Source organism: Microcebus murinus, chromosome 1 (assembly GCF_040939455.1).
Source record: "Microcebus murinus isolate Inina chromosome 1, M.murinus_Inina_mat1.0, whole genome shotgun sequence".
In the NCBI taxonomy this organism is placed as follows: Eukaryota; Metazoa; Chordata; class Mammalia; order Primates; family Cheirogaleidae; genus Microcebus; species Microcebus murinus.
Genome location: NC_134104.1, coordinates 113505617 through 113518819, shown reverse-complemented (window position 1 = coordinate 113518819; position 13203 = coordinate 113505617). Strand labels below are relative to the sequence as shown.

Genomic DNA, 13203 nt, shown 5'->3' with positions numbered 1-13203 from the left:
TATCTTGGATACAACATTTAGGTCATCCCTGAAGAAGAAATATGAGAAGTCACTAACGCCACGCATGTGGACTACTTTCAGACATCAGTGAGAGCTCTGGTAGGATCAATATGAACCTTATGAAGACATGTGGATGAGAGACATGGACCCTGCCATGAATTGGTATTCAGTTCCAGAAATTCCCTTCACTAGTCAGAAATTCATTTTCTTTCATTGTAAAATAAAGGAGCTAGAGAAGATGACCTCGAAAATTCCCTTAAATCCAACAATTATGATTCTATGCTAACAAAAAGTAAACAACACTATAAGTCTTTTCATTGCTTTCTATAGTTCCAGATAACTCAAAGATACTCAAAATCTAATAATAGAATAGTTATACATATATATTAAGTATCATAATTTTTATAATCCTTTTACATTGCACTGGTTCAGAACTTGCTTTCAATAACTTTCACATAAGAAATTCATGAAACGATAGAAATCAAGCAGTATAACTTAATTCCACTCTTACAAACTTTAAGCCTAAACTGCCTTAAGAATAGCAACTTACAGAAATGCTATCTCAATGATACTGGAAAATGCACTAATAATTTGTAATTTCAACTACAATTTAAGAGTTTTTAAGGATTAAGGGTAATCTGGAATTTCTTAGGCTCAAAAGCAAAAGTTACTTTATGAATTGTGAATAAAAAGTATGTCTGAATTTTAATCAAAAATGTAATCAAAGATTTCACAAAACAATATCCTCATCATAGATAAACTGAAATTTGTAAATGAGTCATAGTTCAATCCAATTCAGGACAGTGAAGAAATCTTTACCACTAATAAAGGTTAGTAATCTTTTAAATCTGTGCTGTTTTGCTAAAGCATATATAGCCCTTAATATGATGCCAAGAATTACATTTTTTGTAGCTTCTAAGATTAGATCCTATGTCCTTGCTGATTATTTATTAGCAAGTCAAGAGAAAGATCCTAGTCCATCGATGATGGAGGTGGGCAAATGACTGGCACCCAAGAGCTTCACAGCTGACAGCCTCATGTCCTTTTTGTTAGCTATTGCTCTTCAACCTAATTATGATTTTTTTTCCACTCAAATGGGAGCTTTGTTGTGTATTTTAAGACCTTCAATACAAAGAAATTTAACTGTGCTCTGAATGGATCAACACATCAGCCTCCTCAAAAGAATTACACTGCTTAGTCTGAAACTTCTGCCTTATATATAGCTCACACATCTCTCACAGTGGAATCCAGTTAAGGCACAGGAATTCTTACATTCTCAAAGCATGACTACAAACTGTTAACATAAGGACATCACATGTTCATATATGCAAGATCATCATGTGCATTGATCTTGTTTCTTGAACCTCAGGCATACAAAAGGGCTTCAGGACTTCCAAAGTGAGAAAAGCCCAAATATAAATGAATATTCTTTGCAAGGAATTATAGTAATGTCTTGCCTGTTTCCACTGTGTTCAAAGTTCCCCTCCATTATCAAGCTATAATAAGAATGGTGAAGCAAACTATTTCATCAATAGCATCAGTTTAAAAACTACTGGTGTCGTGCATTTTGCTTTAAAAATTGAGAGTGCAGACTAGATAATCTCTGTCATACTTTATTAAACTTTCTGAAAGGGATGACATGGTAAATGGCACAGAAAGAGCAATACTGTGGGAATTAAACAAATGCTTTTCTGCATCTGGACTTCAAAAACAAACCAAAAAAAAAAAAAAAGAGAGAGAGAGAAAGAAATAGCAAATACTACTACTAATAATAATAGCTATAAATTAGAACATGTAAAATCAGGCTAAGAAATGAAAAGTCCGGCATCAAGAAACTCCCATTTATTTATAACTACTATAAGAAAATAAAACATTATTCATATAATTAAAATGGGCCTGCACACAGTTATTCCCATAGGAAGGGTGGGGTCTCTTTCTGCAAGTTTTCTTCTTCCCATTAGTTGATGTAAGAGGATTTACTCTATACATTATTAAGTGAGAACTTTATAAAGCTCATGAGTGCTGCCAGTGAAAAACGGCTGCTATTTGTGACTGGAATGCCATCACTTCCTAATATCATTACAAAAACAAACAGCTTGCCTTTGACTCCCCACATGACAATGGACTGGCATCTGTCAACAGACTGGCATTATGTGGCGTGAGAACATGACTAGGACATTCGCTCTTGTGACAAGGCAAATTTCGGCAGCTCCTCTAGAAAGAGATTAGCATTCATTGTGCTGCAGCACCTTTCATCAAGCTAATGACATTTCAATCAGCACATTTCCCCAGTTTCGGTACTTTGCCATCTGAGCACAAGTCTCTAATTACGCTCAAGCAACAAGTTTCACATCAATCCCACAATTTATGCACTCACCGTACAACATCGCTCCTCCAGTTTCATGCAAGAAGCGGAATCGATGATTTTTAAATAACCAGATTGTCAAAATGGTAAGGATGAGCAAAAAATTAAAGACAAGCAGCTCCACTGCTCCCTGATGTTGAAAATGATACCCATCCTTCTCTGACATAAACCTTTGCTGTCTCTCCATTCTCCGGTCTTCTTGGGATTTCCTAGATAAAAACCTGGATAAGGACTAATTTTATCAAGGTTTGCCTAAGACAGTCTGGCTGCCGGAGAATTTCAGAATAAACACTGCCACTTTAGTTGCTACTTCACGAGCATTCTGCCCAGGCTTAGTATTCAGATGGCTTCTAGTTACAACTTCCTGTTTCTCTCTTAAAGCAGCCCCGTCTCTTTTCAAACTCCACAGTGTGGTTTCATCATCTACTCTTACTGTCTTTAAATGATTCATTCCATGAAAATATCTTCCATAGTGGAAAAATCTGTAAGCAATGATTGTAAGATATGGAGCCATGGTTCTACTGTTTCAAACAAGTCTTCTTAAGCTCCATAACTGGTGAGTTGTAGATTAAAAACAACAACAACAAAAAATCGCCTTACATCAGCAACATTTTCTAAGTTCAAAAAGTCAGTTTCCAACTAATAACCTCACCCGTATTAGACGTCTTTCCTCTCCAACCAAAGCCTGCCAGTGTGGTGGGGATTGATAGCTCTGGTTTGAAATAAAGTGATTTCACAGAGGGCTTTGTGTTGTTTTTGTTTTTTGGGGTTTTTTTGTAAGTTGAGAAGTAAGAAAGAATTTAGTATATGACTCTCTAGCTCTATATAATTGGTAGTCACAGAGCAGCATTTAAACTCTGAATAAATTGTTTTACTTTTAACAAGAAAAAATGAAAGCAAAAGACAAAAATAAAATTCTATCCCTATCTCTAGAGCTGTGCTATTTGGATGTGTAGATTTAAAAAAATAAAAGAAATCAAACACAGATCTTTGAAGGAAGAAAGATACAGCCATCCTGAGCAATGACACACACACGGATTTCTCTCTCCGTAGAGCTTCTGGCCCAGATATACAGACCCACATAAATCTGCAGCAGCTAACAACCTCCTCTGTCCTGTGGCAAAACATTGAAAAATGGTTCTGCCACCAACAATGAAGGGTCCAGAAACACAGGGCTCTGACCATAAGGGTGATGGTTCTTCAGATCATCCTCTCTTTTCTATCTGGCAGGCTGATTCTGCATGAATTCATGTCTTTATGCTTTTTGAAATAGACAGTACACCATGGGCTCTGCTGCTTATATAGCAAATGTTATGACTTGCTTGGCTTTAACATTTGATCCTGTATTACAATTCAATATTCTGTGGGGTTAAGTGAGCTTTTTCATGGTTTCATCAGATTATTGTAATGTAGGAATATGAATCATCTAGTATCCCCATTTTGACAGAATTAGTATTCAACTTATACAATGTTATTTCGTTGAGTAGGAAGAGCACAAATGTGTCCTGAAAAGATCTTTATCACTAAAAGCTAGAGGTGAAACATGTAATATTATTGGGAGCTAACTCCTCAATAAACAGTTTCACCATCAAAGAAAGTCTATAAACCACTTAATATAAAACTGCTGTTTTAGCTTCTTTGCCTTATGCAACTTTTGAAGTTGATTTCCTCTCTGAGTTTAACTTAGCAGAGGGTATTTATGTGCAGTGTAGATGTTCTTCTAACTCACTACCCTTTTTGCTTAGCATATCTGTGATGACTAATATTCAAACTGTTTTGAAACCTGTCAGCTAATGCTTGCAAGCATTTCATGAAGTTTTGCTAGCAGGTTCTACCTTTGTAATTTTGCAACCCCACAGGTTTAATCTTGAGTTGTTAGATTTACAAGATAACACAAATTCAAATCCTGGGAACTTCCTGTCTTTTCTTTGGTCATCATTCAATTACTTTGGTTTCTTTTTGTCACAATTATTCTGTCTGATTAGAATAAACTTTTCTTTTGTTGTCTTATGACACCCCATTTTACTCTCCTACCCAATAAAGAAACTTAACAAGATAGTTAAAGGCTCATGGAATGTTTTGATTGGCTTATATGTTGTTTTTAAAAGTTTTAAATTTGATGTCAACATAATCAAAGCAGTATATTTCACATTAAAAAAAATCATACATATGGCTTCTTGAGAAAAAAACTTATAAGATCTGGCACACTGGGCCTTCCTTTCACGTGGCCACAGTCTGGTAGGGCTGAATGGTTGCTGCTCCGTTTACAAGCTGCTTGCCACACGTCCACTCATCCCACTTCACTCATTCGTGGTCCTGGTGTGGCCCTCGGTTTATTCCAGGAGTGGGATACATTCACTGTCCCATTGTTCAGTCTTGATGCTGCATAACAGTGAGGTGGAAAGCCTCAAAGAAAAGGGGGCTCAGAAAACTTCTCTAATTCTTCCACTCAGAAAAGTAATTCAATTCCTTCTATTTTGTGCTTTCTTTTCAGAATATCTTTTTTTATTCTGTTGTTTCCAATAAAAATAAGATAATAAAATATAAACACGTAACAATGGGGCATCTACTATGAACCAGAAAATATGCTAAGGAATTTTGATTTAGTATAATAATTTAACATTCAGAAAACCCTTCTACAGGTGAGGGATTTAAGGCTGACACAGAGTTGGCAACATGTTGAAGGCAGTAGGAGTTAAATTACGTGTGGGGTTTAATGGCTTTCACATGGCATTTCAGGTAGGGCAATCAATTCATCCCACCTTGTCAAGGACTTTCCTGGTTGTAGCACTAAGAGTTGTGTCCCAGGAAACTCCTCAGCCACAGGCAAACCAGGACAGTTGGTCACCAAGTAGTCAAGAATCCCCAAATTCAAAAATCCTGTTTTGCTAATAATAACTGTTCTTTATGGGATTCCTAAGGGAGATACTCACACAAGGAAGACATCAATTGAAAAAATAAGGCACTGTTTTATTACCTGGTGAGCATAATCCTTAGTGCCAGATTCTCAGATGAAATTGGGATAAAATCTAAAACTTCAGCACAAGGCCCAAAAAGGAATGCTTGCCTTTCTCTAAATCCCAGTCTTAACACCTGCTGGCCACTGTGTTGAAGGTTCTTGCTGCAAGATGCAACATGCAGGTGAGAGGCAGCAAAGGGGAAAAACAGGATGGCCCGGCCTCTTGCAGTGCATATGACCCGTCTCAGCTTGTCCATCCAGCCACAGTGAAAGAAAGAATTGAGGAGTGGACGCTCCCAGGCCCACGTAACTTCATGTAGCACAGAAATCCCACCCACTAGTGAATGGGACCCAATCAGCGTTACAGAATCCAATCACCTGAGAGCCCTCTTGTAAGAGGATAGTGGAGATCGTGAGGTCAGAGAGCTGAGAAGGTAAGCTTGCCTAGGGTTGGGAGAGGTACTGAGAGTTTCCTGTCGTCCCTGCTCCCTGAGCCCCTCTTTGGCCAATTTTTGTCCTCTTTCAGCCATTAGACTTAACAGAAAATGCTTAAGACAGCCCAGGCCCTGGGTTAGAGGGCCTACTTCCTCATTCAGGTGGCCTCTCCCTTGATATTTAGCCCTTTCTGAGACCAGTAAGGTGAGAGTTTCATATTTTGCCCCACCCCATCCCCTAAGCTTCTGAAATGGGCCAGGACAGAACTCTAATTAGGTTTATTTGAAAGCTACCCAATGCACTAAACCAAAACTTCACCCCCTATCCTATTTCTAAACTCTCCATAGACCCATCTTAGCTTCCCCACCCCCCAAAATCACATATTAGAATAAATTACCCCTAATTTGAATAATATAAATTCCCCACATTAGTAAATTCTCATAGAGAAATAAAGGTTTAAAAATTTCACAGGGAAGTTAAATTTCATGATAAATCTTAAGTCCCAATGAAATTCACCACCCAATACCTAGATTCTCTTTATCCTATGCAACATCTGGGTCTCTGGGATCCAGAGCCATGAACATAGGACAGGATCCCCAACTCCATGTTCTTTCCATTGCTCTTTATTATGGTAGCAAGGTGAGATAAAGGTCACTGAAAACTAGTAAAATGAGAGGATCTGCATCATTTCACGACACAACTTAAGTGCAGAAACGTGTGTGGCATGAATGAGGGGTCATTCCCTTCTTCTACGCAATAGGTGTGTTCCAGTCATGCTCTGCGGAGGGAAAAATAGGGTACAGAACTCACAGTTTTTTCCTTGGTGAGCACTTATCTTTGTATTGTTGATCCTTGTTGCCCGGAAGTCCATAAGAAGGTCCTCACTGAGTGATAACCAGAAAGGAGGGGAATCTGCTTCCCCCTGCACTAGAGGCTTTGTGGCTGGCCTTGCCCAGCAACTACATACTGGGTATTATTAATATTTAGGCAGTTTTTTCATTGAAGAGTCCCAAAGGTGTACAGAGCTGGGTCAAGGCAAATCTGACATTGTGCCTGTGATCTAGCCATGTCATCCCAATGAGGTCAGAGGGGTATGGCCTTATAGCTGAAGCTTTGGGAATGAGGACAGTCCCAGATGGATCCCCCTTCATTGCTAGCTCAGCCCCTTTCCATCCTGTTTCTTGCAATCCCCTCCCTTTGTTCCCCAGCCTTCTGTCCACAGCATATCACCCACTTTCTTTTGGAGGGGGCACTTCTTTAGTAAAAATACTAAGCTTCAATTTGCTGGTCCCCTCTGGTGTCCTGCACATCCTCAGGGGCCCAGCGTGAGAAAAATGTCACTCATTTGGTGTCTTGTTTTGTTTGGTCTCTGTTACTCTTCATAAGACCTGGGTAATTGCAGGCTGGCAACTGTGGCTGGAACCTGCTTCCAGCCCAGGATGAAGGCTTCAGGCATGGGAAGAAGTACGCACTCGAAGCCAAGGGCAGGGAGGAAAAGACAGAGAGATGCCACTCCAAGCTGCAACTTGTTTTACCCTAAATTTTCTAAAATCAAAAACCTGAGAAAATTCATTTCTTTAATATTTAAAATTCATTTTAAGGAAGACCTTGGGCAGGAGGGTGGGGTATAGTGTGTGTGTTTGTATGTGTGTACAGGTTACACAGCCTTCCATTGTTTCCACATGATAAATTCACATTCTTCATAGGATATAACTTCTACTCTATGTCTTACAAACTAATAACTCTGGCCTTATTACCTAAAAGGACTTGCCCTATCACTTCTGTGTGTTAAAGCATAAAATTTTTGCATAAATTAACAAAGAAAGGCATCCTACCCCTCACCTCTCTTTAATCTCTACATTTTTCCCCAAAGAGAAAAAGAGACACAGGAGGAGAGAAGGCAGAATTGCAGACAAGGGGAAATTGAACAAGCTTGGAAATACTTTCTGAAATGAAATATGTAAATTTCAGACAAATTTTGACAGATTTACTTCTTACTCCCTCTTAAACAAATTCAAAATCTAGCCTTTAAGGCAGCCTCTGTTGGAGGATGTCTCAGGGTAGATTCCCTCAAAAGCAGACCCTGAGAGGCGGACTTGGGTGCAGATAGTTTATTTAGGAGATGATCCCAGAAATCACAAAAGCTAGAAAATACTATTTTTCAGAAATAAAATTTTAGTTCTCATTGTAGCCCAATCTATTCCTCATTTCATCCAAATCTGTATAGAGTCTGTGCACTTTGGAACTTTCATAACTCAATTTATAGGTATGCACAAAACATTCCTTAAGTAGCACCTATGACGAATTTTATTTACACTTAAGCAATTAAATTACATAATAAATTCTGTGACAAACAATATCGTTCTCTTAGATAAGAAGGTAAATCATATTCTATGACTGACAATGTTAAAACTCCATGTCACCTCTGGAGAAAAAATTCAATTTGCTTTGAAATGCCATTTTCTGATGGTTATATCGTATCTGAATTGTAAGTTTTAAATTAAAAGTTTAAAAATACACCGAGGCTCTTGGAAGGCTGTGTAACTTGAATGCACATACAAACACACACACTACAGCCCACCCTGCCACCCAAGGTCTTCCTCAAAATGAATTTTAAATCAATAGCAAGTGGTTACATTCATTTTAATCCAGGCTTTCAGATTTTAAGGGATGTCACAAAGGATGATTTTATTTTTGTGACGATGTCCTTCATTACTATGGGAAAAGTCAAACTAAACAAATTCACAAAGAAAGATGGAGCTTACAATGGCAACTTTGTGGTTATATCATATACAGATTCAAGAATATTTCTTTGTTGACTAGGCTAACTATGGGATACAAAAATAATGACAATTGTATTATTCGATCAGAAGATCCAAGTATCTAAATAACCCATATCCATTGCTAAACTCTAGGTGTGGGAAAGAATTGTTTCTCAGAATACATTCAGGACCTGTGAATCTCAATTAGAGTGGTAACAGAGAACATTGTGTTATAACAGCTGTTGGAAAAGCTATTCCCGGTTCCCAGATTCCTCAACAAAATCACTAAAAACATGGTTAATTATGAATATTTGCTTATCCTTTGCATGCTTGCTACAAGGGTAATTTAAAGAGCTTTTCTTCAGTACATTTGGGCTTCAAAATTGAGGAACAATAAACAAACTATAATTTTTAAATGTTTAATAAATTTTTTTAAACAAAAATGTACTCCTAATTGTACTTTGAACTTACTTATACTATGTCTGTTAAGACACTATATTCCTGAGAACCATTGCATGTGGAAAAAGCAGAACCAATTGACTGTCAGCAATTTAAGATTCAAACAGTTTGGCATTCTACCAAAATCTCCTAAAACTAGATTTATCCCCATGTAAGAAACTGAATTGTTCTTTTAGAGATTCAGCAGCCAGAACCTCATGCCTTCTCCCTTCTACCCTCTTAACCAAAGGAGAAAATACACAAAACAAATCTCTGCACTAGATAACAAGGTATACCCAAAATACAAGGCTTTTGATGAACTATGTTTGAGAATGTGGCTTAGACCAGAAGCTTCCTATCTCTCACCTCGAATCTCCAAGAAGGCAGAGGACAGCACACTCTGAGACACACCTGCGGCAGTTAAACCTGGTCTGCAAAGCAGAATCCACACCCAAATCCTCAGCCTGTGTTCAGAAGGGAGTTGTCTTGCAGAGACACCAGAAGGAAAGAGAAAGACTGTTAGGGCTCCACCCTCCCCTCAACCTTCTGGGCTCACTTTGGTGGTCACAGAAAGAGAGAAAAGGTTCAACCTTCTCTGCTCCTGAGGCCAGGAAACTCACTTCTAGTAAGGTGTGGTCCAGCCAATGTGATGCCTGGATTGCCTGCACTGACCATTCCTGTTCTGAGGGATCACGGGTAGGGTAGAAGCTCCCTCATGGCACTTCTCAGAGGTCAGAATTGTAGGTAGACGTTTCCTCCTACATGGACCCCTGTGGAAATGCAGGGATAGGAACAGAGGGCTCCCTATCATCTCTCCCCAGGTATTTGTTCTTTAAACAAATTTGTCGGGCTTAACTGCCAAGCCGTGGTCAGCCTTGTGCAGGGCCGACCTACTGCAGAGAGGAAACCTGTGTTGTGTCTGAGCAAGACTCTAGCTCCTGCATTCATGAGGATGCTTCTTTTGTATCCTCCTGGGACCAGTGCATTGAATGGTCTAGCTGTAGTCGCTAAAGGCTGTGAGGAAGATGGGAACTCATCAAACTCACCTTAACACCATCCCACATCAAAGGAGGAAAATTTACCCCTATTCAATTATTTTCCTTAAGTCATATTGATCATAAGTTGTGTTGAGCTGTTGTGCAGCCAAGCCCAGCAAAAAGTATACCATTCTTATGCCAGCATAAAAATATTCAAAAAATATATCACAAATACAATATTCAAATACCAAAATTTGAATATTAATTATTTGATTAAGTTATGAGAAAAAAAACAAAACACTAACATTCTATACTAAACCCTCCTCACTTAGGTAAACTAAATTTAAACTTTTTCTGTCTCTGCTTTCCAATTTTGTTGGTTTGGTCTCATTCTGAAGGGGCCAGATTTCCTTCAGCAGCTGCAATGTTTTTGGCCATCTTTGAAGCACTAGAATGACTATAGCCTTTTTCAACAACAACAAAGTTAAATTAACCCCACCACAAATTACTCATGCATTCTACTGTGCCAAAGAACAGGAAAGACAAGCAAACAAATCCTATGCTTTTAGAGCTGTGATCCCAAGCAAAATTATCTCTCCCCTGTTTTGTAAATAGTACAATTTAGATCCACACTAAGGAAAGGCAGGCATGTGAAGAAAATGCAAAGTTACAGATAAAGTATTTTTTGTTTCAGGCTGACCAACATAGACATCAACTAGGCATGTGATCCAGATCTCATTACCAGAGAATTTAAACCCACAAGGAAGAGATTGCCCATTCTTTGTAACATTGAACTTCCTGTGCCAATGGAGACATCACTTGTATACACTGTCTTGCCATTAGCGAGTGGCATTTGAGATACTCTCTTCTTCTAAAACTTTGAAATGTGCAGGGTTGACACCTCCAGTCCTCCAGTTTTACCTAAGGCTTTGGTTGATCCCTTCTGTGTTCATCTCGTATGTTAAAAACCTCTTCACTAGTATTGAAATTATATAACATCTGGACTTTCAACACACTCCATCATAAAATCATGTGAAGTAATAGTTGAAACAAAAATGGTGACAATTTTATATGATTGTTGGGCCTGCATGATAGGGACATATTGTATTATTTTCTTAACTTTTGTGTGTGGTTTAAAATTTCCACAATAAAAATTTTTGATAACATGTATTTTTATTTCCCTCTTGATCATTGCATTTGGGGATCCAATTCCTCCCTGAGTTTGAACACCGCCTAGTGATGCAGCCTCCATTCCCTGCTTAAGCACATTCACAATCTGCATTCTCTGTAATTCTACCCTCTTTCCCTGTTTTATTTCTCCAGCCCGAACAGAAATCTAAGAGGTGTTTAGCCCTGCATTGCAGCAGATTTGGTCCAGGAGTTCCTATAATCTAGGAGCCCTGTCTTACAGATGAAGTTCTCTCTTATCACCCTGGTGGCCTCATTTGGAGAATTACCCTCAGCAAAGCCCTAACTAAAACCACTGTGGATATTTCTAAGTGAGGATCATTATGCTCTTTTTCATGTGCTTTTCCCCATAATTTTGCCTTTCCTTGGCTTTTGAGTTTTCAATCTTTGAAAACCTTTTCCTCACATCATTGGCCACAGAACTATTTCCTCAGCTGAATGTTTTCCTGCAGCAATGGGACATGTCCTAATGTACCATTTCCTTTTGCTCTTCCATGAGTTCTGCAGCATCAGCAGAGCTTTGCTTTGCTTTGCTTCTTTTTTTCTTTCCTGCTAAGTAACATTAATTGCTGGATCAAGTTCCTGCCCTCTTTTTCCTTTAAGATCAGTGAGTTGTTCTGGAGTCCCTTAAGTGAAATCAATGAGTTCTGGGGTCAGCCAAATGCACCAAATGCATTCATTGCTCAAACACATCCAGTCACCTTCACCAGTTGAATAGTTCTGTTCATAAGGTAACTTCCAGGAGCCCAGCTGTTAACCTGGCCTACAGTGGATCTCTTTTGAACCTACGTTCCCTTTTACTGTGCTTCACCTTCCATAAACCTTTGCACAAAGTCCTAACCCTGTGTGTTTCCTGGTAATTTTCCCCCAAACTATGACCATATGAGCTTTGCCATCTGTAATGACTAGATCACCTTCAAACTCATCTAACAATGTTTAATGTATTCTCTGCTAATCATCCTAGTTCTTCTATCATAAATGTCAGCCAATATTTTTGAAACCACCCTATGCAACTCTTCCATGAAATTGTTATTGCAACTTTGAGGACACCTCTCAAAATGCTACAGAACAAATGATACAGGTTCTTCAACAAATAAATAGAAAAAAAGAAGGAGGTACAGGTTGTTATTAAATGGAAAGAAACTTAAAGTACATATCAACCAAATGCACTGTGAAGGCTTGATCCCACATCAAACAAACTAACTCTCTCTCTCTGTATATATATATATATACACACACACATATATATACACACACACATGGTATTTATGAAACAAAGGTGAAATTAGAAAACTAGCTAGCAATTCTATAGTATGAAAGGGATGCTAAAATTTTTAATATTTTTAGATGTAAAATGATCTTGTGGTCAAATTGCATTTTTTAAGTTCTTATTTCTTTGAGATAATTCAGATGGAATCATATGATGTCTAGAATTAACTGTAAAATAATCTAGCAGGTGTGGGGGCTGAGGGAGGAGTGGGGAGGTACAGATGAAACAAGAATGGCCATGTGTCAGTAATAGCTGGAGCTGAGATATGGGCACATGGAAGTTCATTATATTATTCTTTCTTCTTTGTGTCTTCTTGGAAATTTCCATAATAAATTTTTCTTTAAAAAAATAAGAAGAATAAAAGAAAAGACGAGCTCCTCACTCCATAGCTTCCTCTAACTGGGCTCTCTGTGGGAGAATTAACCCAGTTAACTCTCACACTAACTGGGGTTTTTTGTTTTGTTTTGTTTTGTTTTGTTTTTTGAGACAGAGTCTCACTCTGTTGCCTGGGCTAGAGTGCCCTGGCATTGGCCTAGCTCACAGCAACTCAACCTAATGGACTCAAGCAATCCTTCTGCCTTAGCCCCGAGAGTAGCTGGGACTACAGGCATGCGCCACCACGCCTGGCTAATTTTTTCTCTATATTTTTTAGTGGGCCAATTAATTTCTTTCTATTTTTAGTAGAGACAGGATTGTACTCTTACTCTGGCTGGTCTCGAACTTCAGACCTTGAGCAATCCTCCCGCCTCGACTTCCCAGAGTACTAGGATTACAGGTGTGAGCCACCGCGCCAGGCTTTATTTGATCTT

At 38.6% G+C, this 13203-nt stretch overlaps 1 protein-coding gene across 1 annotated transcript in view; it reads right to left on the bottom strand.

Annotated features, from left to right (window-relative positions):
* Nucleotides 1-3080, bottom strand: part of SLC9A9 (solute carrier family 9 member A9) — a 541491-nt gene extending 538411 nt beyond the window's left edge. The window contains exon 1 of the mRNA XM_076004836.1: nucleotides 2378-3080. Within this exon, the coding sequence (XP_075860951.1) occupies nucleotides 2378-2552 (175 nt within the window). The 5' untranslated portion in view covers nucleotides 2553-3080. The remainder of the gene's footprint in view (nucleotides 1-2377) is intronic.
* Nucleotides 3081-13203: the final 10123 nt, after the last annotated feature.